A 24,868-nucleotide genomic window follows, 5' to 3' on the forward strand; every position below is an offset into this window, starting at 1 on the left:
GTGATCCTCCAGGTCTCAGCCTCCCAAATGCTGGGATTACAAGCGTGCGCCACCACGCCCGGCTAGGTCTCCTTATCTTGGTAAAGGTCTCCTTTACATCTGGGATGCATTGACTTTTTCTAGTCTCCCAGCAGATGGTATGTTTGCGTGACTCCTCATTCTTGTCTCCCAGGCTCAGAATTTTTCTGTTTTTTGTTACAGATGCCAGAAAAATTCACACTGCCCCTGCCCGAACCTTGTTCCTGCTGCGCCCTCTGCCCATTCTGTTGGCAACAGGCAGCGGGTACGCAGGGTACCGGCAGTATGAGAAGTACAGGGATCGAGAGCGGGAGAAGCTGGGATTGGAGATCCCACCCAGAGTTGCCGGTCACTGGGAGGTAGGAACCAGTTAGGGCCTCATCCAGCACAGCTGTCTTGATTTTAAATTGTCCTTAAATTGAATTGTTTGAACGGGTCATTCTTGCTCTGTCAGAGCTCATGTCTCCTGTGGGTTTGGCTAGATGCAGGAGTCCTGCCTCTGAAGTCATCTTGAGTTCCTCTTTTATCTCACACCTACTCTTGGTCTCGCCCAGAGCCCTGAGTAGCGTTTGAGTGCTGTTGAAACCTCTGGAGTTTATGCTTTGCCGTGGTGCTGGCATCTGGCTCTTCAGTCATTCTCGCCCTTCTGGGTCTGTGCAGGGCAAAACCTGGACTTTTGTGATGTGAATTAGTTCTCACCAGGAACCAGACTGAAATCATCAAGTCTCTTTGTCGCTGTAGCTCCACGTGCCCCCTGCCAGTCCTCCTCACGCAGCGGAGTCCGCGCGCTCTGTCCGCGCTCGCGTCCTGTACAATGAATTGGCTGGTTTGCGCGTGCTTCCTGCAGCCCAGGTGATGCCCGACATGGGGCAGACATTTGACAAGGACGAGGTTTCACCAGGAAAGTGTCCGTTGAAAAATCGCCTTCTCTTCACTGGGCGTGGTGGCACGCTTGTAATCCCGCAAAAAAAAAAAAAAAAAAATTGCCTTCTCTTGATACATAATTTAGTGAACGAAAAATCTAAAAATATCAAAGGACCCATGATAAGTCCCAATTTTGTGGGCAAAAGCGGGGTTGAAATGTCTGCTTTCGGGTGTTGGGAACGTCGTGGTGTATTTGGGTCTTCTGGGACACTGCATGGTGCGGACCTGGCTCCGCCCAGTCCAGCATGCTGGTGACGGTCCTGATGTCCCCTTGGTAGCTGCGTGGCCTGCACGTGTCTCTTCCTGGTGCTCTATGTCTTCAACTGTTGCAGCAGCTTGGAGTGGAACCTGACTCTGAGAGTCCTTTGAGCGCCAACGTAGTTCATCTAGAAATCTTTGTTGCTACACCATAGACCTCTAAAATCCTTGTTTGGATTTTGGTTTTGACTATTTTCTTCCCATAAAAGTCAGTGGGGAAAGAATTTCACTTGACTTTTTTTTTTCTTTTTCTTTTTCTTTTTTTTTTTTTTTTTTTTTTTGGTGGTACTGGGGATTGAACTCAGGGGCATTCTACTTCTGAGCCACACCCTCAACCCCATTTTATTTTTTATTTGGAAACAGGGTCTTGCTAAGTTACTAATAGCCTCACTAAACTGCTGAGGCTGGCTTCAAACCTATGATCCTCTTGTCTCAACCTCTGAAGTACTGGGGTTACAGGCATATAGCATCATGCCCAGTGTATTTTTTATTTTTAAACAGGCTCTCACTAAGTTGCTGAGGGCCTCACTAAGTTGCTGAGGCTGGCCTCAAACCTGCAGTCCTCTTGTCCCAGCCTCCTAAGTACTGGCGTGCAATACAGCCATGTGCTACCATGCCTGGCTCTTGTGCCCATGTGCACTGTCTTCTCTTCATTTTTTCTTTCATCTTTTTTTGTGGTACTGGTGATTGAAGCCAGGGGCATTCTTCTACTGAGTTACACTTTCAGCTTTTTTAAAATTTTTTATTTTGAAATAGGTTCTCACTAAATTACTGCCCACTGGCCTAGAACCTGCAGTCTTCCTATCTCAGCCTCTCAAGTACTGGGATTACAGGTGTGCACTGTCACACCTGCTGGACTTCACTTGATTTCTAACAGTCTTGTGAAACTGATTTATCCAACTGGCTGTACAGACTGGGATGTGGTAGACATCTGTGTGCCCCAGCCCCGTGCCCATGTGCCCACCCAGGTCCTGCTCATAGAATCCTAGCTATATAATAGCCTCTTTCTCTCTCTCTCTCTCTCTCTCTCTCTCTCTCTCTCTCTCTCTCTCCCTCTCTCTCTCTCTCTCTCTCTCTCTCTCTCTCTCTCTCTCTCTTACACACACACACTTTTTGATAGTATATCACAGAATTCTTTTTTTTTTTTTTTTTTTTTGGTGCTACTGGGGGTGGAACCCAGAGGCTTTCTACCTCCAGGCTATACTCCCAGACCCATTTTATATATTCTTATTTGGAAACAGGGTCTCACTAAGTAGCTGAGAGCCTCACTAAGTAGCTGAGGCTGGCTTCGAACCCGTGTGATCCTCCTGTCTCAGCCTCCCAAGCGCAGGAATTACAAGCGTGCGCCAGCACACCCGGCTTCACAGAATTCTTTCATGAAGGTAATTCTGTAGTCTGTGAGTCACATTTTAAAGTATGCTGCATTGTGTCCCATGACTTGGTGGTTTCCTCTCCAAACATATTCTCCATTAGACTAGTAAATTTAGTTTATAAGTAAAGTACTTTTAAACATGATAGCAGGAGACTATAATCGTCCAGCCCGTGCCAGTATTAGACCCAGGCTGGTGTCTCTCATACTCTGAGCATTAGTCTTGGTGACTCACCCTCGGACAAGCTTCTGTGCTTTTAGGGAATTCCAACTCATTTCAAAGGTATAACAAGAATATCTAAACTTGGAAGAAACTTGATTCCCAAAATCATAAAATACCAATGTAAGTAGTGTTTTTAGCGTCTGCTTTTTTTGGATTACTGCCAAACCAATTTATTTATTTATTTATTTATTTATTTATTTATTTATTTATTTTTGTAATACTGGGGTTCCTGGAAACCCTTCTACCTCCGGGCTACACTCCCAGACCTATTTTTATACTTTTTTTTTTTTTAAACAGGATCTCTTAAGCCAGCGAGCTGGCTCCGAACCTGCGCGATCCTCCTGTCTCTGTCTCCCAAGCATGGGGATTACAAGCGTGCGCCACCACACCCGGCTATGCCAAACTAATGCATGAGATGATTATTTGTAAAAGAGGACAGGCTTGAGCCAGGCTTGATGGTGCACCCTTGTAATCCCAGTACTGGGGAGGCTGAGACAGGAGGATCCCAGGTTTGCAGCTAGCCTCAGCCACTTCTGCAACTTAGTGAGACCCTGTTTCAAAATAAAAAATTAAAAAATAGGACTGGGTATGTGGCTCGGAGGTAGAATAACCCTGGGTTCAATGCCTGATACAAAGAAAAACAAAAACATGAGGCCTGGCTTGGTAAGAGCTCGGGTCGGGTCGTGACAGTGACAAGATGCAGGAGTGGAGCGGCTCTTGCAGCAGGAGCCTCACAATACCCCTTGGTAACATTATTATTCCTCTGGTTGCTTAAAATGGCCACAGGAAAGCCAGGCATGGTGGGCACGCTTGTAATCCCCGCGCTTGGGAGGCTGAGACAGGAGGATCACACAGGTTCGAAGCCAGCCTCAGCTACTTAGTGAGGCTCTCAGCAACTTAGTGAGACCCTGTTTCCAAATAAAAATATAAAATAGGGCTGGGAGTATAGTCCGGAGGTTGAATGCCCCTGGGTTCTACCCCCAGTACCACCAAAAAAATAAAATGGCCACAGGAGCCAGGCGTGGTGGCACACGCTTGTAATCCCAGCATTCAGGAGTCTGAGCTGGAGGATCATGGTTCGCAGACAGCCTCAGCTACTTAGCAAGGCCCTTCACAACTCATGAGACCCTCTTTCAAAAAAAAAAAAGGCTAAAAAATAGGGCTGGGGTTGTAGCTCAGAGGTAGAATACCCCTTTTACCCATCCCCAGTACCAACCCCCCCCCCAAAAAAATAGCCATAGGACTGTCACTTTTGGCTTTTAAGAAGACTCCAGCATTTCGTTTTATGAAGATGAAATGGTCTGGATTTAGAGCTGACAAGAATTTAGGAGAGGCATTAGATTGAGAAATCTGAATTGGCAATTGGATATTGAGTTCTGGTTCCCGCCCCACTCCATCTAATCATTGTCATTGCAAATCACAGATATTTTTTCCAGCCTGGTGTGGTGGTGCACACCAGTAATATCTATACTTGGGAGGCTGAAACAGGAGGATTGCAGGTTTAAGGAGAGTCTCAGCAACTTGGTGAGACCTTGTCTCAAAATAAAAAGTGTGGGAGAATAGCTTGGAGATAGAAAACCCCTGGGTTTAATCCCCAATACCACATTCATACAAAATAAATAAGCCAGGTGTGGTGGTATATGCTTCTAATCCTAGTACTTGGGAGGCTGAGGCAGGAGAACCATAGATTTGAGGACAGCCTCAGCAAATAGTGAGACTCCTATCAGCTGGGCAAGACCCTGTTTCAAAACCAAATTAAATACAAGCCAGGTGTGGTGGCGCATACTTCTAATCCTAGTACTTGGTAGACTAAGACAGGAGGATCACAGGTTCACGCCAGCCTCAGCTACTAAATGAGGCTCTCAGCAACTTAGACTCTGTTTCAAGAAGAAGGGTAAAAAATAGAAGCTGGGCGTCATGGCACACCTTGTAATCCCAGTATTTGGGAGGCTGAGACAAGAGAATCTCAGGTTTGAGGCCAGCCTCAACTACTTAGTGAGTTCTTTTGCAACTTAGACCCTGTTTCAAAATAAAGAATAAAACAGGCTGAGGGTGTAGCTCAGACGTGGAATGCCCCTGGGTTCAATCTCCAGTACTGCATTTTTTAAAAAAAGTAAAAAATAGTCAGGTATGATGGCACACACCTATAATCCCAGCACTTGGGAGGCTGAGACAGGAGGATCACAGGTTCGAAGCTATCCTCAGCAACTCAATGAGGCTCATATCAACTTAGAAAGACCCTATTTGCAAATAATAGAACAGGGAGTGTAGCCTGGAAGTCAAATGTCCCTGGGTTCAATCCTCAATACCACAAAAACAGATAGATAAAGTAAAACAGGGCTGGAGCTGGAGCTTGGAAGTAGAATACCCAGGGCTCAATCACAAGCGAGCACACGCGCGATCGCTCTCTGTCTCTCTCCCTCCCCACCCTCTCTCTTTCTCTCTCTCTCTCTCTCTTGAAAATAAATATGAATGAGGTTTAGTTCCATAAGAGTGCCAAGACCACTCAATGAGGAAAAGACAGTCTTAAATGGTGGTAGGAAAACTGGATATCTACATGCAAAGGAATGAAATTGGACCCCTCCCTATGGCACATTAAACAGGTTAAAGGACTGGGTGTGGGGGTGCATGCCTGTAATTCTGGTACTTGGGTGGCTGAGAAGAGGATGGAAGGTTGGAGGTCAGCCTCAGCAACTAAGGGAGAACTTGTTTCCAAATGAAAGAGTAAAAAGGGGTGGAGGTGTAGTTCAGTGGTTGAATGTCCCTCTGTTCAGTTCCCCAGTACAAAAACAAAAGCAAACCAGGCCACAGGCATAGATGCTACAGGCGGGGCTGAAGCTGCGCTGCTGTTTACTGAAGCAGTCAGGGAAGAAAATTCTTGCTCATTCCCATGAAAGAGCGGCAACGGGAGCAGACTGGTGGTCCTAGAAGGCCCCTGAGGAAAATGGTCTGGGATGAGACTTGAGATGGGCTGGACATGCCTGCCACTTGAGGAAGGAGCCTGGCATGGCTAGAGGGGCCCACTCCAGGGAAGAGCTGGAGGAGCTGCTGCGCAGGCCTCTCCTTCTAGTGAGGCTGAGGGATGTGGTTTCTCATCAGCGTGCTCTGGTTGCCATGGAGACAGCATCACAAGTGAGGGTGGAGGTAGGGGACCTGTTAGGGAGCTCTGACTTCATGTTTGCTAGAAATGATGGTTAGATCAAGGTGGGACCTTGTGGGGATAGGGAGGGACCTGAAACTGGGGATATCTGAAGGGGGACCTGACAGGTTGCATTGGTGGTTTGGATGGGAGAGGGAGAAAAATGGAAAGTGATTCATGCTTTGTGACTTAGAAGATAGGAAGGGGTGGAATAGCTTTTGACTTAGAGAGCTGTGGAGAATATATGGAACTTACGACTATGGCACCTAGCTGGGCATGATGGCGCATGCTTGTAATTCCAGTATTTTGGTGGCTGAGATAAGAGGATCTCAGGTTCAATCAAGGCCAGCTTCAAATTTAGTGAGACCCTGTTTGAAAATTAAAAAATAAGCCGGGCGTGGTGACGCACGCTTGTAATCACTGCACCTGCGAGGCTGAGACAGGAGGATCGCACGGGTTCGAAGCCAGCCTCAGCTACTTAGTGAGGCTCTCAGCAACTTAGTGCGACCCTGTTTCCAAATAAAATATAAAATAGGTCTGGGAGTATAGCTCGAAGGTAGAAAGCCCCTGGGTTCCACTCCCAGTACCACACACACACACAAAATTAAATTAAAAAATTTAAAAAAAGGTTGGAGGTGTAGCTTGGAACTAGAACACCCTTGATTTCAATCCCCAGCACCACACACACATAAACATAAATAAATAAACAAATAAATAAAGCCAGCCTTTGGTACCTTAATACAGTATCTGTTTTGCTTTTATTACTCTTTTTTTCTTCTTTCTTTTTCTTTTTGTTTTTTGCATTCTAACTCCAAGGTACACCCCATCTTTTTTCTTTTAATTGGGACTCCCTAAATTGCTGAGGCCACAAACCTGCAACCTGTCTCGGCCTCCCAAGTACTGGGGTTACAGTGTGCCGAGAGGCCTGGCTCTTTGCTCACTATGAAGTATCATTTGTAGATGTTTGCCCATTATCTGTTGTATATTGTGATCTTTATTTTTTTTCTCCCCATTAAATTTCTTTGAACCAGCCATGATGGAACACTTGTAATCCCAGTACTTGGGAGGATGAGACAGGAGGATCCCGGGTCCAAGGAAAATCTCAGCTACATGAGACCTTCAGCAACTTTGTGCGACCCTGTTTCAAAACAAAAAAATAAAATAGAAGCCAGGGATGATGACGCGCACACTTGTAATCCCAGCACTTGGGAGGCTGAGACAGGAGGATCTCAGGTTTGTGGCCAGCCTCAGCTACTTAGTGAGCACTCCACAACTTAGTGAGATCCTGTTTCAAAATTAAGAATAAAAAACAGGATTGAGCATTTAGCTCGGAGGTATAATTCACCTGGGTTCAATCCCCAGCCACCCCCAAAATAAAAATAAAAAAATAATAGACCTGGGGATATAGCTTTGAGATGGAATGCCCCTGGGTGCAATCCCCAAGATCACCTAAAAACAAACAAAACTTTGAATACTATAGTAATTTTGAGCTTTGTTTTCATTCCTACTTTTTTTTTTTTTTTTGGTACTGGGCATAGAACAGAGGGTCATTCTACCCCCGAGCTATATCCCCAGACCTATTTTTTATTCTTTATTTTGAAACAGGGTCTCACGGAGTTGCAGAGGGCCCTACTAAGTAGCTGAGGCTGTCTGTGAACCACGATCCTCTTGTCTCAGCCTCCTGAATGCTGGGATTACAAGCATGGACCACCAAGCCCAGCTCAGTCCTACTTTTTTAGCTTTTGGGGTCTTGAGCATCTCTTAGAGTTGAACAAAAATTGTGGACTCTTGGCCAGGCATGGTGGTGCACGCTGAGACAGGAGGATTGAAGGTTCTCAGCCAGCCTTAGCTACTTAGTGAGCCCTCTGCAGCTTAGTGAGACCCTGTTTCAAAATAAAGAATAAAAAATACTGCACTTGGGAGGTGGAGACAGGAGAATTGCGTAGGTTCGAAGCCAGCCTCTCTGGCTTAAGAGACCCTTTTTCCAAATAAAAATATAAAAAATAGATCTGTGAGTGTAGCCCGGAGGTAGAAGGATTTCAAGGAACCCCAGTACCACCAAAAAATAAAAAATAAAAATAAATAAAGCCGGGCATGGTGGCGCACACTTGTAATCCCAGCATTCGGGAGGCTGAGACTGGAGGATCGCGGTTCGCAGACAGCCTCAGCTACTTAGGCCCTCTGCAACTCAGTGAGACCCGGTTTTAAAATAAAGAATAAAAAATAGGGCAGGGGGTGTAGCTTGGAGGTTGAATACCCCTGGGTTCCATCCCCAGACCGCAAAAAAAAAAAAAAAAAAAAAAAAAAAATTGTGGATTTTCCTTCAAAAGAAAAGTACTCAAGCCGGGCCGGGTGCGGTTTAAGACAGCCTCAACAAATAGTGAGACCCTCTTTATTTTTATTTTATTTTTTGTGTATGACACTGGGGATTGAACCCAGGGGCATTCTACCTCTGAGTTATACCCTCAGCCCAATTTTATTTCTGATTTGGAAACAGGGTGTCACTAATTGCAGAGGGCCTTAATTGCTAAGGCTGGTTTCAAACCTGCAGTCCTCCTGTCTTAGTCTCCCGCGTACTGGGATTACAAGTGTGCATCACTATCCCTGGCTGAGACTCTGTTTAAAAATAAAAAATATAAAGTCAGGCGTGGTGGTGCATGCTTCTAATCCCAGCATTCGGGAGGCTGAGACAGGAGGATCGCAGTTCGCGAACAGCCTCAGCTACCTAGTGAGGTGTCTGCAACTCAGTGAGACCTGGTTTCACAATAAAGAATAAAAAAATAGGACTGGGGTGTAGTTTGGGGGTAGAATGCCTCTGGGTTCCATCCTCTGTACTGCAGAAAAATAGAAATAAAAGTTAGCCGGGCGTGGTGGCGCACGCTTGTAATCCCCGCGCTTGGGAGGCAGAGACAGGAGGATCGCGCAGGTTCGAAGCCAGCCGCACGCGCTGGCTTAGGAGACCCTGTTTCCAAATAAAAATGTAAAAATAGGTCTGGGAGTGTAGCCCGGAGGTAGAAGGGCTTCCAGGAACCCCAGTACCACCAAAAAAAAAAAAAAAAAAAAAAAAAGTTAAATAAAAATATAATCGGGCTGGAGGTATATAGCTCAGAGGTGGAATGTTTCTGGTTTCAATCCCCAGTACCATAACAAAAAGAAAAGAAAAAAGAGAGAAATATTCAAACAAAGTTTGGTTTATAATATCAGGGCCTTAAGTCCCTCTATCCCTTGTGTGGATCCAGGTTAAGAATCATTGGCTTATATGTAGCTTAAAAAGAATGTTTTTGAGCCGGGTGTGGTGGTGCATGCTTTTTTTTTTTTTTGCAAATACTTTTTTTTTTTTTTTTTTGTGGTACTGGGAGTGGAACCCAGAGGCTTTCTATCTCCGGGCTATACTCCCAGACCTTTTTTCTATTTTATTTGGAAACAGGGTCTCACTAAGTTGCTGAAAGCCTCACTAAGTAGCTGAGGCTGGCTTCGAACCCGTGCGATCCTCCTGTCTCAGCCTCCCAAGCGCGGAGATTACAAGCGTGCGCCACCACGCCCGGCTGCAAATACATTTTAATGCAAGTGCAATCTAAAGATACAATGCTGCATCTGTCAAACATTTTATTAGTCCAACTGAATAAATTTTTTAAGCCCAATAGAATATCTCTACAGTGACTAATGATAAAATACGTAATTACTTTCATAGATCATTTACAGTATTCCTCTTTTAGTAATAGGGAAAATAAAATTGTTATGCAGGCTTTTAATCACAGCATTTGGGAGGCTGAGACAAGAGGATCGTGGTTCCAGGACAGCCTCAGCTCCTACTTAGGCCCTTTGCAACTCAGTAAGACCCTGTTTCAGCCGAGCATAGTGGCGCACGCTTGTAATCCCAGCATTTGGGAGACTGAAACAGGAGGATCCGGGTTTGCGACCAGTCTCAGCTACTTAGTGAAGTCCTTTGCAACTCAGTAAGACCCTGTTTCAAAATAAAGAATAAAAAATAGGGCTGGGAGTACAGCTCGGAGGTAGAATGCCCCTGGGTTCCACCCCCAGTACCAAAAAGAAAAAAGCAAAAAAAAAAAGAATATTTTCGGCCAGGCGTGGTGGCGCACACTTATAATCCCAGTACTTGGAAAGCTGAGACAGAAGGGTTGCACAGGTTCAAAGCCAGCCTCAGCTACTTAGTGAGGCTCTCAGAAACTTAGTGACTTGTTTAGTCTCAGCAACTTGTTTCCAAATAAAATAGAAAATAGGTCTGGGAGTATAGCCCGAAGGTAGAAAGCCTCTGGGTTGTATCCACCAAAAAAAAAGAAAAAAAGAAAAAAAAAAGAATGTTTTCATGTCAAGTATTTTTGGTGGTGGTGGTACTGGGAATTGAACTCAGGAACATTCTACCTTTAAGCTACACCCCAGCCTGATTTTACATCATTTTTTGAAACAGAATCTAGCCAGCTTGATGAGAGTTTCACTACTTGCTGAGGCTGTCCTCAAAACTGTGGTCCTCCCAAGTACTGGGTTACGAGCATGTGCCACCACGCCTGGGTTCCTGTCGTTTTTATTTCACAACTCCTGTGGCTAGGAAGGATAGCTTGGCACTCTGTTCTCTGGGAGGTTGTCTCCCAGGCTGGAATGTAGCTCACTGGCAAAGCACTTGCCTTGCAAGCGCGGCGTCAGCTTCCCAGCACTATGGCAGGTACCTGAGATAACCAGCTTATAAAGAAAAAGGGTTATTGTGGTTCACAGCGGAGTTTTTTTGGAGGTGGATACTGGAGACTTAATTGAGAGGCTTTCTTCTTCCAGGCTACACCTCCAGACTTCCTTTCCTTTCCTTCCTCTCCCTCCTCTCCTCTCCTTTTTCCTTCCTTCCTTCTTTTTTCCTTTTTTCTTTCTCTCTCTCTCTCTCTCTCTCTCTCTCTCTCTCTCTCTCTCTCTCTCTCTCTCTCTCTCTCTTTTGTGGTACTGAGAATGGAACCCAGGGGCATTCTACCTCTAAGCTACACCGCCAGCCCTGTTTTATTCTTTTATTTTGGAACAGGGTCTCACAGTTGCAGATGGCTTCACTAAGTTGCTGAGGCTGGCCATCAACTTGTGAACCTCCTTGTTAGCCTCCCAACTACTGGGATTAAGTGTGCACCAGGACACCCAGCTCTTGTTAATTTTTTAGACTTGTAGCTTATAAAATATGCACGTTTGTAATGCCAGCATTCAGGAGGATCACGATTTGTGGTCAATCACAATCCAGCCTCAGCTACTTAGTGAGGCTCTTTGGAACTCAGTGGCCCGTGTTTCAAAAAATAAAATAGCTGGGCGTGGTGATGCACGCTTGCAATCCCCATTGCTTGGGAGGCAGAGACAGGAGGATCGCGCTGGTTTGAAGCCGGCCTCGCTGGCTTAAGAGACCCTGTTTCCAAATAAAAATATAATATAGGTCTGGGAGTGTAGCCCAGAGGTAGAAGGGTTTCCAGGAACCCCAGTACCACCGAATGAATGAATGAATGAATGAATGAATGAGTAAATAAATAAAATGAAGCCGGGTGTGGTGGTACACACTTGTAATCCCAGCGCTTGGGAGGCTGAGACAGGAGGATCGCAAAGGTTCCAATCCAGCCTCAGCTACTTAGTGAGACCCTGTTTCCAAATTAATTCTAAAATAGGTCTGGGAGAATAGCCTAGAGGTAGAAAAGCCCCTGGGTTCCACCCTCAGTACCATAAAAAATAAAATAAAATAAATAGGGCTGGGTGTGTCTCTTGGAGGTACCACAAAAAAAAATCATAATTCACTAAGTTCAGAAGAAGTTCATGTTGGACCTCAGGCTGCTGATCCTGGCGTAGCCCTGTCACGCTCATGAGTTTGTGCAGATAAAGGTGCCACCTTGTGAAGGTTCCGTCGCCTCCCAGTAGCACCATGCTGGGGACCAAGCCTTGACCACATGATCCTTTGGGGGACATTTATCACCCAAACTATAGCAGGTGGTGCATTCTTTTTATTCCCTTTCAGCTGAGGGGCGTGGACCGTGCATGGCTTGAATAGTCTTTCCTGTTGAGCCCATGGCTCATTGTGGCAGCATCCATCCTTCAGTGGACAGGTTAGCTTTTCAAGTGGCTCTGAGGGTTCTCTTGAAGGGATTACAGAGGAAAGAAAAACAAGCCATACACACACACACACACACACACACACACACACACACACACCAAAAACAAGCCATACACACACACACACACACACACACACACACACACACACACACACACACACACCATCGCCCAGCATGGTGGCACACATCCTGTAACCCCAGCTGAGATTTTGTGCTCTTGGAGTTTCTTGTAGGAATTCATGATGTCCTGGAACTGCCCTGGCTTCCCAGCCACAGTGCCTGTCTTGGCCTTTGACCTCAGGAAGGTGGGTCGCTGGCACCGAGGCCTTTGCTGGCGAGCAGCACAGGCAGCATGTGCATGGCAGTTGTGATTTTAGATATGTTGTCCCTTTGTCCCCACACGTGATAAAAATCTCTCCCATCAACTTAATGTAATATTTTTCTCATTGCCTCTTTTCCTCAAGTTGAGAAATATTATTTTAGATTATGTCCCCATTGTGGGTTACTAATTATCTATCTGAAAATATGAATTTTTCCAGCTTATCTTTGGGTTTGGTTCTTTTTTTCATTCTAGTAGTTGGGACCTATACTGGATTTTCTGGTGGAGGCTGAAGAATTACAGAGCAGGTCTGTGATGGGGAGGGGCCTGCAGGTCTTCCTCAGTGCCCGCTTTGCATTTCTTGGGGTAGTGTTGCCATTTTCCATCCCCTGTCCTCACACCCAACAGGCATTTCTCCACCTTCCCTGTCTTCCTCAACCCCCCCGCCCATGTCAGTTAGAGGACATTTCTGCACTTCTTGCAATGATTTTTGTGTGTGTGTGGTGCTGAGGGTGGAACCCAGAGGCGTTTTACCTTCGGGCTACACTCCCAGACCTATTTTCTATTTTATTTGGAAACAGGGTCTCACTAAGTTGCTGAGAGCCTCACTAAGTAGCTGAGGCTGGCTTCGAACCCGTGCGATCCTCCTGTCTCAGCCTCCCAAGCGCAGGGATTACAAGTGTGCGCCACCACGCCCAACTTTGCAATGATTTTAGTTTATTTTTTGTGCTACTGCAGGTTGAACCCAGAGGCATTCTACCTCTGTGCTACCTCAGCCCAATTGTATTTATTCTTTGGAAACAGGGTCTCACTAGATTGATGAGAGTCTCACTACATGCTGAGGCTGTCCTTGAACCTGCAATTCTTCTGTCACAGCCTCCCAAGTACTGGGATTTTTGAAACAAGGTCTTGCTAAGTTGCTGAGGGTGGCCCTGAACCTGCAATCCTCCTGTCTCAGCCACCCAGATCCCAAGTACTGGGATTACAGGTTGTGCACCACCCACCATGCCTGGCGACGATTTTTATTTTTCGATGGCTTGTAAAATGAGGGGCATGCAGTTCTCAGGGCCCTTGTTCATTGGTGTGGCCATGATCGTCACAGGAATGAAGCTGCAAATGCTGTCGACCTGGATTTACTCACTTGAGCTCTCAGGCTGCTGATCCTGGAGTAGCCCTCTCCTTCCCACGAGCCCCTTCAGTGTGTGTTACACAAGGCTTATTTATTTATTTATTTATTTATTTATTTAGGTGGTACTGGGGGTGAAACCCAGAGGCCTTCTACCTCTGGGCTATACTCCCAGACCTATTTTATATTTTATTTGGAAACAGGGATTACAGGTCTGTGCCACCACACCTGACTTGAGACCTAAAACCCTGTTTCTTTTCTTATTCCCCCCCTCTCTCTTCCCCTCTCCCCTCCCCTCCCCTCCCCTTCCCTCTCTTCTCCTCCTCCTCCTCCTCCCCCTCTTCCTCCTCTTCCTCCTCCTCCTCCTCCTCCTCCTCTTCCTCCTCCTCCTCCTCCTCCTCCTCCTCCTCCTCCTCCTTCTCCTCCTCCTCCTCCTCTTCTTCTTCTTCTTCTTCTTCTTCTTCTTCTTCTTCTTCTTCTTCTTCTTCTTCTTCTCTCTCTTCTCTCTTCTCTCTCTCTCTCTCTCCTAGTGTATGATCCCAGGGGCATTCTTCCTCTGAGCTAACTCCCAACCCTATTTATTTTATTTTGAAACAGGGCCTCACTCCTTGCCGAGGCTGCCCTTGAACCCATGATCCTCCAATCTCAGTCTCCCAAGTACAGGGACTATAGGCATGTAACACCACACCCGGTTGATCTTGTTTCAAAACAAAAAATAAAATAGGGCTCTGGGTGGGCATTGCTCAGAGGTAGAATCCCAGTTTCAATCCCCAGTGCCCCCACACACACACAAAAAAAAGAAAAATTCTCAGTGGTCAAAGGAATTGGAGTTGTATCTTTCCTTGTTTAGTAGCCCCAACTTAACTCTGCAACTTAGTGAGATTCTGTTTCCAAATAAAAGTTTTAGAAAAATTGGACTGGGTGTATAACTTGGAGGTAGAATGCCACTGGGTTCAATTCCCAGCACCGAAAAGAAAAAGAAAAAAGAAATGCTAAGCTGCCTCATGCATCTCACACTGATTGGCTGAGAGCTTGCTGGGCAGGGGCCCAGCTTCTGTGGGGATGGGTGCGGTCTGCTGACCCCCAAGACTGGGGCCCTCAGCTTCCATGGATAGAAGACAATGTCCCACAGGTTCTCCATCCCTCAGGGAGTGCCCCGCAGGCTGTCTGGACTGCTCTTGTTCACTGGTCTACATCCTTTTCCTGGTCTGGGCATTTGATGTGTCTGCGGTGGGCTAGCCTTGCGGGTGTAGCCTTGTGTCTGCAGGATCAGATGTGGAAAGGAACACTTCTGTGTTTTCTGTGGCCCTCCCAGGGCTAGGAAGGTGGCTGGAGGTGGTTTTCTGGTTGTCAGTGACGTCAGCACGGGTCTCGCTTAGCAGGGCTGGCGGAAGTGGTAAGGGAGGTAGAATAGGGAAGCCAGCTCTGGGCTGAGTGCAGAGCCCGTTCAGAGAGGCATCCTCTGGGGTGGCCAGCCCCACCCTGTTCTGCTGAGGCTGGGGAATGGCGCTGTGACTGTGACCAGGCCCGCCTCTTCCCTATCTCCCCAGGCTGCAGCCCCTCCTCTTAAAGAGGCCCTCGGGGCTCCCTGGCACTAGCTGGAGCCGAGAGGGAGCTGTGGCTTTAACCCAGTCTAGTGTAGCTTCTCCAGCCCCCCCCCCCCCTGCAGCTGAGTAGTTGGAGCCTGCCCGCCCAGAGGCTTCAGAGCTGAGCAGAGAACTCAGAGGCCAGAGTCCGGAACCAGAGCAGACCCACCTGTCAGTGAGTGAACCCAGAGAAGCCACAGGTGACCTGTAGGTGGCCAGCCCAAGAGCCGTAAGCAACCCACAGCAGCAAGCTGCTCGCTTCGGGAGGTGCCCTGCCCTGGGCTGCTTCTGAGCTGGTGGGAGCACCCGCCTGGCCCTTTGGGGATTGCCAGTTGGTTCTTTAGGTGCTGGGAGGGATGAGGCTCTAGGCCTGAGGAGCCCATCAGAGAGCTCAAGTCGTGGCCTTCTGTCCCCAGCGAGGTCACGGGCCAGGCTGCATGAGCTCACTTCCTCCACACCCTGCAGCATCTCCTGCCGGCAGCCGGCAGGAAGCGAGGGAGCTGCCGGGAAGGGTGGGCAGCGCACAGGCCACTCCAGGACCCCAGGTACTTCCTTCATGCCACCGCTTGTCGCCATGTGGCCACTCCAGGGCCAGGAACGGTGGCGTGCCACCTCTTTATAGAGCCCTGTTCCCCACAGCAGCCAGAGGCTTTTTTCTTTGGGAGCCTGGGAAGCCCTGGCCGTGTCCTGTCTCTCTCCTCCCCATCCTCCTTGAGCCCCTGGGCAGGCCCTCTTTTGGCTTCCCAAGACCACTCATCCTCTCACCCAGGACGGATCCATTTTCCCACCCTCTACTTGGGAACTTTTGTCCACTTCTACCTCTAGAAAGTGAGGTGAGAGGTTGGCTGCCCTCTGGGACACAGCTGCGTGGACGAGCCGGGGAGGAAGTGGCCCAGGCCCTTGGAGGGGAGTGTGCAGAAAGTGGGCCGTAGATCCCCGATCTGCTGGAGCTTCCAGCTCAGGCTTCTGAAGGGACGATTAGGGAGATTTCCACCAGGAAGCAGGGTGCCTCGAGCTGGACATCTAGAACTACTAGGCCCCATGAGGTTAGGGAGACCTTTTTTGGTGGGAGGCTGTCCTCAGTCCCGCCCCCCTCACTACCTGCCCTTCCCTCTGCACAAACCCAGAATTCCCAAAGGTCTGGGCTACCCAGGTTAGGAACGGAAGTGCACACCTCTGCCTCCCACCTGAGGCCCACACTCACCCCCATCCACACCCAGAGTAACTGCTCAGCTGCCAGGGCCTTTCATCTACCTTCAGTTAGAATGTTCCATTCCACTGCAGGGGTGTTGTCTTCACTCAGGCCGTGGGGCAGATCAGGCTTGCAGTGCTGCTCGGGGCTGAGCCCTCACCACCACGTGACCGTATTAGCCATTGCTTCCTCTCAGAACTTTCGCCTACACCTCCACTTCCACTTTAACCCCTGCCCTCTGGATTCGCCCTTGTGAAGCACGAGAGGAGCTAAGGTGGGAGTATGTGTTTCTAGGCTGGGTGCTCTGGGCCATGGCCTTGGCTCTGCTCTGGGGCTCACAGGAAGTGGGCAGGAGGAACGAACGCTCCTTCCCATTTACAGATGAAGAACTCGAGGCCCAGCAGCGCCTGTGATGTGCCAGGGCTATCCGCAGCTCCGAGTGGCCAGGATTGCAGGGACCAGGTTGTGGCCTGCCACAGAGCCCTCTGAGTTCTGTTCTAGGTGACCAGCCCCTAGGCCATGTATAGCTTTAAAGGCCAGTCAGTGGTCAGTCAGAAACTCCGTCAACTCTGAGCGGGGCAGGCAGGTGTGAGCACTTCCCAGCCCTCCTCACACAGTTCCTCATCCCGGGCCTCACTCCGCCTGGTGAAGGCGACAATTCTGGCTTGGGGTCCAAGGGCTGTTGCAGGGGGAGGACCCGTGGGGCTCTGAATGGGGAAGCCAGGAGCATTGCTGGCCCAGAAGCAGAGACTTTTGCCTGGGAAGTGAAAAGGTGGCAACTGTTGGGAGCCTCCTCTCTTCCACCCTCAGCTCTGTGCCTGGCCTGCTTCCTGGGACGTTTTGGGACCCCTGTGTGGTGCTTTGGGGAACTTTGATACCCTGGCTTCAGTGTCCTATTTATTTATTTATGGCACTGGGGATTGAACCCAGGTACATTCTGCCTCCAAGCTATACCCCCAGCCCTATTTTATTTTTATTTTGGAACAGGGTTTTGCTAGGTTAATGAGAGTCTCACTATTTGTTGAGTGTTCTTAAACCTGCAGTCCTCCTGTCTCAGCCTCCCGAGTTCTGGGATCACAGGCGTACGCCTACAGGCAGCTATTAGTGTCCCTCCGGGGAAGCAGCTCCTGAGGCTGGTCCCCTTGCGCTTCCTCTGCTGCGAGGTGGGCAGGAGGAGCCGCCCGACCTCAGTGCTGTGGAAGAGTGGAATGCCAAGGTCCTCGCAGGAGGAGGAGGGCCGTGGGTTCTGGCGAGCTTGGTGTGTGCTCTAGCCGTGTTCAGTGCTGGCGTGGTTAGCATCCCAAGTGGAAAGACAGTGAGGGAAGCTCAGCAGGAGGCCGGGCTCCCAGGGTCCCTCCTGTCTCACCAGGCCACACAGGCCTCCCATGGGCCCTCAGTCCTGAGCTCCCACCTGCACTTTGAGGAGCAGGGGCAGGGTCTCCTCTGCGGAGACAGGAGCAGGCTCACACTGGCTGCCCATCACCCCCCAGCCCGTTTCCCTGGCCAGCGTGGAGCCTGGGGGGCCAGGAGGGGCAGTTGGAGAGACCTGAGACTGCAGGTGGGAATGTCTGCGGGAAGTTGGCCTGACCCAAGGCAGAGCAGGGCGTCCCTGGATCCCCGGGCCTCTGAGGGAGGAAGCTCCTGTGTCATCTTTTTGCTGGGAGGCTTGGTGGGTGCCCTCCGCCCATATGCTTCCCTGCCGCTCAGGGGAGAGGCAGAGACCGGTCCTGCTCGGGGATCTGGAGTGGGCCAGGCCTGGCCGTTTCTCAGTCAGGGAGAAAGTTGCTCTCACCTCCAGACCTTAGTTGGCCTGTCGTTCTGCCCCCAAAGGCCACTAGCACACTGGGATTCAGTGGCTCTTGCAGGCAGCACCAGGCCTGGATCGTTCCTCTCTGTGGCCCAGGGAGGGTTGCCAGGCGTGAGGTGATGTCTGCATGGGGCCTCACTGTGCTGGGGTGGCTGAGCTCGTTGGTCCTTGCCTGGGTCTGTTTGCTGCCTCAGGCAGCTGCTCGTGGGGACTACATTTCTTCACCCAGAGATGGTGAGCGGAGCCTGCTCCCTTCCAGCGCTGTGACTGAGGTTAGAGGCTAGGTGGGGTGAGCCCTATCGCCCCTGTCCACCCATCTCCTCCCTGGGACCTTGAGCACCGCAGTGACCCTGGGCTGAGACAGCACCAGCTGTGGAATGTTTGCTGTTCTCATCCCTGTTATCTGTGCATGAGGGGTGTGTCCCACACTCAGCCAGGGAGGGTCCTGGCCAAAGTGCTTTTCTGAGACAGAGATGTAAAAGGCAGGGCAGAGTGGTTCAGGCTTCTGTCCTGGCCCTTTCCCAGGCCCGGCTGGTCTTCCCAGAGGCCACCCAGGTGCCTGGCTGCAGAAGAGCTTGGTTGGGGTCAGAGCCAGGTACTGGGGCTCCCAGGCTGGGAGGGGTAAGGACAGGGTCCCAGCGGCCTCAGTGCCCAGGTTCTCAACAGTGCCTGGCTACACTCATTCCTCAGATGCTACTTTGTAACCCAAATTGAAAATGGGTCAGGTCCTGGTGAGGGAGGGGCCCTGGCCTGGAGCACAGGGCTCAGATTCCCACCCAGGGCGCCTGGAAGCCTGGGCAGCGTCTGGCCCCTCCCTGTGGAGGCCTGCGGGAGCACACAGCCCCAAGGGTCCTTGTGCCTGCCTGCCATCCTCCCTGCCAAGCTGTGGGAGTTGGGAGCCAGGCAGGCAGGCTGGTGCAGCCCTGGATGGCAGGGACCGGACAGGTGGCCAAGCTGGTGGATAGTCGGGCGAGGCAGGGGCTTCTGCTCTGGGCTGCAAGCCAAGCAGGTGTGTGGTGACACTTGTCTGTTTGCAATAGCCCTGACCCTCTAGCCTGTGCCCTGGGAGCCGCTGGGACTGATCCAGGCTGGGAAGCAGCGCCACCACCCGCCAGCGCCCCTGGAGCAGTGACTGCACAGGAGATCCTCTGGTGCGGGGGAAGGGGAGGAAGGAGGGAACACAAAGGCGAGTGAGGAGGGAGCCAGAGCCTCGCGCCGCCTCCCTCCCAGTGCCTGCCCACGATGTGTCAGTCAGAGGCACGGCGAGGACCAGAGCTCCCAGCAGCAGCGAAATGGTGAGATGCTGTCCGCCTCGTCCTAACCCCTCTGTGCCCCGACACAACCTCCGGAAGGTCAGAGTTAATGTGCAGAGGCCTCGCAGTGAAGGTGCCAACAGGGGGCCTGGGGGCCAGCCCCCGCGGCTGGAGGGGCCCGGCGAGGGGGCCCAGAGCACACTGAGTAGGAGAGCCCGCTTCAGGTACCTGCGATGCTGGCCACAAGGAGGGCCCAGCGGTGGGGGGAGGCGGCCGGGCTTCTGCACTTGGTCCCTGCGCAGCTGCCCTCCCAGCCTCCTGGCTTGGGCTGCCTTGGGAGAGGGGCTTCCCCGCAGTTCCCTGCAGCTCTTCCGGGATTGGTCTCTGCTCTTCTGCAGTGAGCGGGGGCGGGGAAGCCTGTGGGGGGCCGTGATCTGGCCTTGCCACCTCCCTGGACCCTTTAAGGTTGTAATGGGTGGGGTTGGAAAGAAAGAAGAGAAGCGGTCTCGGGGATGCAGCTGTCTGAGGAGAAGTAGCCTGCCTCCCTCCGCCAGCCCTTAGAACTGGGGCTGCCTGCTGGCTCAGCCTGTTCCACGGACTGACGCTCAGCAGCCAGCGAGTCCCCTTTGTCCCTAGGTTTGCCCAGCACCTGGGAAACAGCTCTTGTCATCTGATGGCAGATGAGGAAACTGAGGCCCAAGGCCGTTCTCAGGGTGGGGGGCAGCATGGATGCCTTAGGGGCATCCAACAGGCCGGGATGTTGCTGCGGCCCAGGAGCCCAGGTTCTGCCACCCTGCTGAGCGGGTGCTCAAGGCATTGAATTTGTGCTGGTAGAGGGGATATCCCACCTGCCTCCACTGAAAGCAGGGATCTGGCTCGTATGTGTAGGGGGAGGTGGCTTGAGAAATATGGGGGGTTCCCCAAAATCGCAGGAAGACCATGGAGCCCCAGCATGTGTGTGTGTGTGTGTGTGTGCGTGTGTGTGTGTGTGTGTGTGTGTGTGTGTGTGTGTGTGTGTGTGTGTTCTTTGAGATCACATGTGGCTTGGTTCTTGAACTTAACAGATGAAGAGGCAAGAGGCCTGGAGCCGTGAGGTTTCCCCAGGTCCTGCAGTGGGTACTGCTACCCTTGCTGACCAGGTCATAGCTCCGCAGTGCTTATCTTGATTAGACTCAGTCCTCCTGCACCATACAGGCAGAGCTGCTCTTGTAGGGGCCACTGCTGTGCTCAGAAGCTGTTCCATCTTCTCACATGGAGTTGGTTCTCACCCTCCTCCGTCCCGCAGCCCCCAGTTCCTAGGTTTCTACTCGCTGGCACGAGGGAAAGGCTAGGAAATGAGTGCCAGACAGAGGTTCCAAAAGCACCGACCCCCAGGGGGTCAGGGTGAAGAGACACTAGAGGCAGCTTGCCCAGGGTGGGGATGGAAATGACAGCGGCCAAGGGGAGCACTCCTGGCTCCTCTGAGACCCCAGCTCCTGACCCTAGCTCTGCGTGGACATGTGCCCTGCAGGTTGCACTTCCCCCAGCTGGCCCTGCGGAGGAGGCTGGGCCAGCTGAGCTGCATGTCCAGACCCGCCCTGAAACTGCGCTCCTGGCCCTTGACCGTACTCTACTACCTCCTACCCTTCGGCGCCCTCAGACCGCTCAGCCGGGTGGGATGGAGGCCTGTGAGCAGGGTAAGTGTGTGCGGGCCTGGTGGCCCCGACCCTCTGCCCTCCATCAGGTCGAGGCTCAGGAGACCAAGTGGCCTAGGTGGCAGAAGTCGAGGCAGTGGCTGTGCCCTGGGGGGCCGTGTGGGAAGACCTTGGCAGGTGTGGTGAAGGCTGCAGCAGGTGCCTGAGCGCTCGTGGCCACACTCGCTCTCCTTCAGCCCCCTTGCGCCAACAGGCTCTGGTTTCTGAAGCAGACAGGAAGTGGTCTAACTTTTGAGGTTAGAGGTGATTTTTGAGTAGATTTCAGATGCCAAGGGCAATTCAGAAAGGCTGTAGCCCAATTTAGGACCTGGGAGGCTGCACCAATGCCAGTCTAAGCAGGACACCAGCCAGTTCCTGGAGGGCTCTCTTGCCCCTCAGCTCTGGGGCAGAGCAGCCCCAAGGAGATAACCCTGCTTCTAGGCTCCTGACAGCTCCTGGCATCACCAAAGCTTGAGGGCACTGGACACTGGGGCAGGCTCCAGCCTGTTGCTGAGACTAGCCTGGCACACAGCTCTGGGCCACACCAGGTGGCTCAGCATCAGCTGGAAGGGAGCCGCGAGCTCATACCTGCTAGAGGTGCTGGAAGTTGGTGACATGACATTTACACCTTGGGTTGGTGCTTGGTGGCATTGGGCAAGCAGTAGCACCAGTCACTGGCAGGAGGGCAGGGGTGAAAGAGGGTCCAGGGCTCTACTGTGTGGAGCTGGCACCGATAGAGGGGCTCCAGAGGAAGATTCCCCTTGGCCTCCTGGCCTGTGCAGGCAGCTCCATACAGGGGCTCAGACACTGAATGCCCGGATGAGGCCCGCCCTTTGCGTGCTGGCGCCTGTAGGGCATATCGGGCCTGGGCAACAATGGTATAGCAGATCTGCATCTGAAAACAACCTCCTTGCTTCCTGTTAAGAAAGAGGCATGCACTTAGGGCTGCAGAGCCAGCTCGCGCCAGGAGCCTCCTGCCTGCTCCTTTCTCAGGTGGTCTGGGATGTGAGCAGAGCGCCCACGGCCTCTGCCACGGTCTCTTCTCGTCCACTCATTCCCCACTCCCATCTCACCAAGGGAGACTGCAAGTCAGACACCCCTTCTGGGACTGGGACAGCGGCTCTTTGGCACGTATGCAAAGTGTAGACATCCAGGCCTCAGTCTGAGCGCGCCTGGTGAGCGCAGTCTGGTTCCTAATGAGAAACAGCCACATCACAAAAGCAGCCTGGGCGCCAGGCATCCCCGGTGGCCCCAGGTTCTAGCTCCCGCCGGCAGTGGGGGCCGTGTGGTCAGCTGCCCTGTTTTGTGGCCTGCAGGTGGCCCTGTACAAGTCAGTGCCAACGCGCTTGCTGTCACGTGCCTGGGGCCGCCTCAACCAGGTGGAGCTGCCGCACTGGCTGCGCAGGCCAGTCTACAGCCTGTACATCTGGACCTTTGGCGTGAACATGAAGGAGGCAGCTGTGGAGGACCTGCACCACTACCGCAACCTCAGCGAGTTCTTCCGGCGCAAGCTGAAGCCGCAGGCCCGGCCCGTCTCTGGCCTGCACAGTGTGGTAAGGCCCAGCCCTTGGAAGTAAGCGCGCCGCCCGCGTCTGGACCAAGGCCCCCGTGGCGGCTCCCGCAGGCTGAGCCCCACCTGCCCCACACAGTCTCCTCGTCCAGCATGTTCAGGGGCAGGGCTCCAGGTGCTTGGAGGACGATGGGGTAAGGTACCTTCCAGGGAAAGGACCTTTCCCTCCTTGGCAGCAAGCTCTCTTGGCCCCTGCAGATCAGCCCATCGGATGGGAAGATCCTCAACTTCGGGCAGGTGAAGAACTGTGAGGTGGAGCAGGTGAAGGGGGTCACCTACTCCCTGGAGTCATTCCTGGGCCCTCGCACCCCCTCGGAGGACTTGCCTTTCTCCCCAGGTGCGTCATGGTGCCGTTGGGACCAGGGCCGACACCAGAGGCTGTGCATGGGGCTGTGGGCTGTGGGCTGGCCCAGAGGCCCCTCTGACTGAAGCTTGGGCGCCTGCCCTGAAGTTGTGTCCAGCCTGGGTGCAGGCTGTGGGCTGCCGGTGCAGACTTGGTCTGAACCTGGCCCCTCTCCTGTCCCACCCACAGCCTCCTCACGTGACTCCTTCAGGAACCAACTGGTCACCCGGGAAGGGAACGAGCTCTACCACTGTGTCATCTACCTGGCCCCTGGGGACTACCACTGCTTCCACTCCCCCACCGACTGGACCGTCTCCCACCGGCGCCACTTCCCAGGTGGGCCCTGGGCCAGCTTCACACGGAGGCCGCCAACCTCTCGGTCCCAGGAACCAGGCTCTAGGCTGAGGGTGTCAAGGCCACATGTTGACCACTCTAGGTTTGCTAGACGTGGGCAGGGGACCCGGACGCTGCTCTGCATTTGAAATGACACCGGGCAGCAGGCCTTGAGGCCCTCTGGATCTGAGGCCATCCTAGGGTGGCACTCCAGGCTCTGGGCACGGAGCATCATGTTCTGTCCCCACAGGCTCCCTGATGTCCGTGAACCCTGGCATGGCTCGCTGGATCAAAGAGCTCTTCTGCCACAACGAGCGGGTGGTCCTGACAGGGGACTGGAAACACGGCTTCTTCTCACTGACAGCTGTGGGGGCCACCAACGTGGGCTCTATTCGTATCTACTTTGATCGGGTAAGCAGAGGTGGGGCTGCCAAAGTCCCCAGGCTGGACCCAGGCACCCACCTGCCCCATTCGCTATAGAGCCAGGTCTCTGGCCACCTGGCAGTGCCATGCAGCTGCTGTGAGGGACATCCTACCAGCCGATGCCCGCCTCCCTCGCCACTATTCTCTGGAGGGGCTGGGAGATGGAGGGAAACACAGTGCCAGAACAGTGGTCGAAGACAGGGGCCAGGAGGGAAGAGAATTGAGCTTAGGGCAGGTCATGCCGCCTGCACAGCCAGGTGTGTGGCAAGGTGCCCACCCTGCCTACCGTAGCCGGCCAGACAAGCAGACTCTGGTGCCCGCCCACGGGTGCCCTCGCACTGTCCCGGGGCAGCAGGTCTCGTTTCTCCTTGCCCCTCCTGGTCCCACTTCATAGCAGGTGCTGGGACTGTTGTGTCTGGCAGGGCCTCTGACCCGCATCCTTCCTCCTCCCCAGGACCTGCACACCAACAGCCCACGGTACAGCAAGGGCTCCTACAACGACTTCAGCTTCGTGACACGCGCCAACAAAGAGGGCGTCCCCATGCGCAAGGGCGAGCACCTGGGCGAGTTCAACCTGGGCTCCACCATCGTGCTCATCTTCGAGGCTCCCAAGGACTTCAACTTCAGGCTGAAGGCGGGGCAGAAGATCCGCTTCGGGGAGGCGCTGGGCTCCCTCTAGGTCCTTGCCTGCCCGTGGCCATGGAGGGGGTTTCCACAAGGAATGTGGGAGACATTTGAGCCCCGTGGGTGTGTGGGTGGGGGCTGCCTGTGGGGGCTGGGGTGGACCTGCTAGGACCTGAATGATTCGCTCCTGCCCGTCCCAGAGGTGCAGACAAGAGGTTCTGGGTCCTTTCCATGAGGCAGCCAGAGCCTGTCATGCCCAAGAGGAAAAGTATAGGCGGGATTACTTCCGAATCCCTGGTGGTTTTCCTTTTTTTTTTTTTTTTTTTGGTGGTTTTATTTTTGGGTGGCTGTTTTTTAAAATGTAAACTGGAGAGACCCACGTCTCCTGGTTGTGTCCAGTGGGTCTTGGATAGCATTTGGAGATGGTAAGTGCTAGCTCGCCCTCGAGCCGCCACCTTAGCGTGGACCTCGTGACAACGGCTTCCTGTTCCCACACCCCTCGCTCTGCTTCTTGGGAAAGCGAGATCTCCTCTCTGCACCTGTGGCTACCGCGGGGTCCCGAGGATGGTGGCTAATGATGTGGACCTGCGCAGGCCCTGAGGAGT

General features: G+C 52.2%; 1 protein-coding gene across 3 annotated transcripts; it reads left to right on the plus strand.

Moving 5' to 3' along the window:
- Nucleotides 1-201: 201 nt before the first annotated feature.
- PISD (phosphatidylserine decarboxylase) lies at nt 202-24,318 on the plus strand (the record flags this gene model as incomplete). Of its 3 annotated transcripts, none has more annotated exons than XM_080717372.1 (7): nt 202-377; nt 20,808-20,973; nt 22,287-22,523; nt 22,739-22,877; nt 23,073-23,219; nt 23,467-23,627; nt 24,094-24,318. In XM_080717372.1, the coding sequence occupies 7 exons, from the start codon at nt 202-204 to the stop codon at nt 24,316-24,318; spliced, it is 1,251 nt and encodes a 416-aa protein (XP_080573498.1). The 3 variants fall into 3 exon arrangements, with proteins under 3 accessions (XP_080573498.1, XP_080573500.1, XP_080573499.1); XM_080717374.1 differs by lacking the exon at nt 202-377 and adding an exon at nt 19,173-19,339; XM_080717373.1 differs by lacking the exon at nt 202-377 and adding an exon at nt 19,287-19,339 and having other exon boundaries at nt 23,581-23,627.
- Between the last annotated feature and the right edge of the window lie 550 nt (nt 24,319-24,868).

Source organism: Muscardinus avellanarius (assembly GCF_963383645.1).
Source record: "Muscardinus avellanarius genome assembly, chromosome: 21".
Classification (NCBI taxonomy): domain Eukaryota; kingdom Metazoa; phylum Chordata; class Mammalia; order Rodentia; family Gliridae; genus Muscardinus; species Muscardinus avellanarius.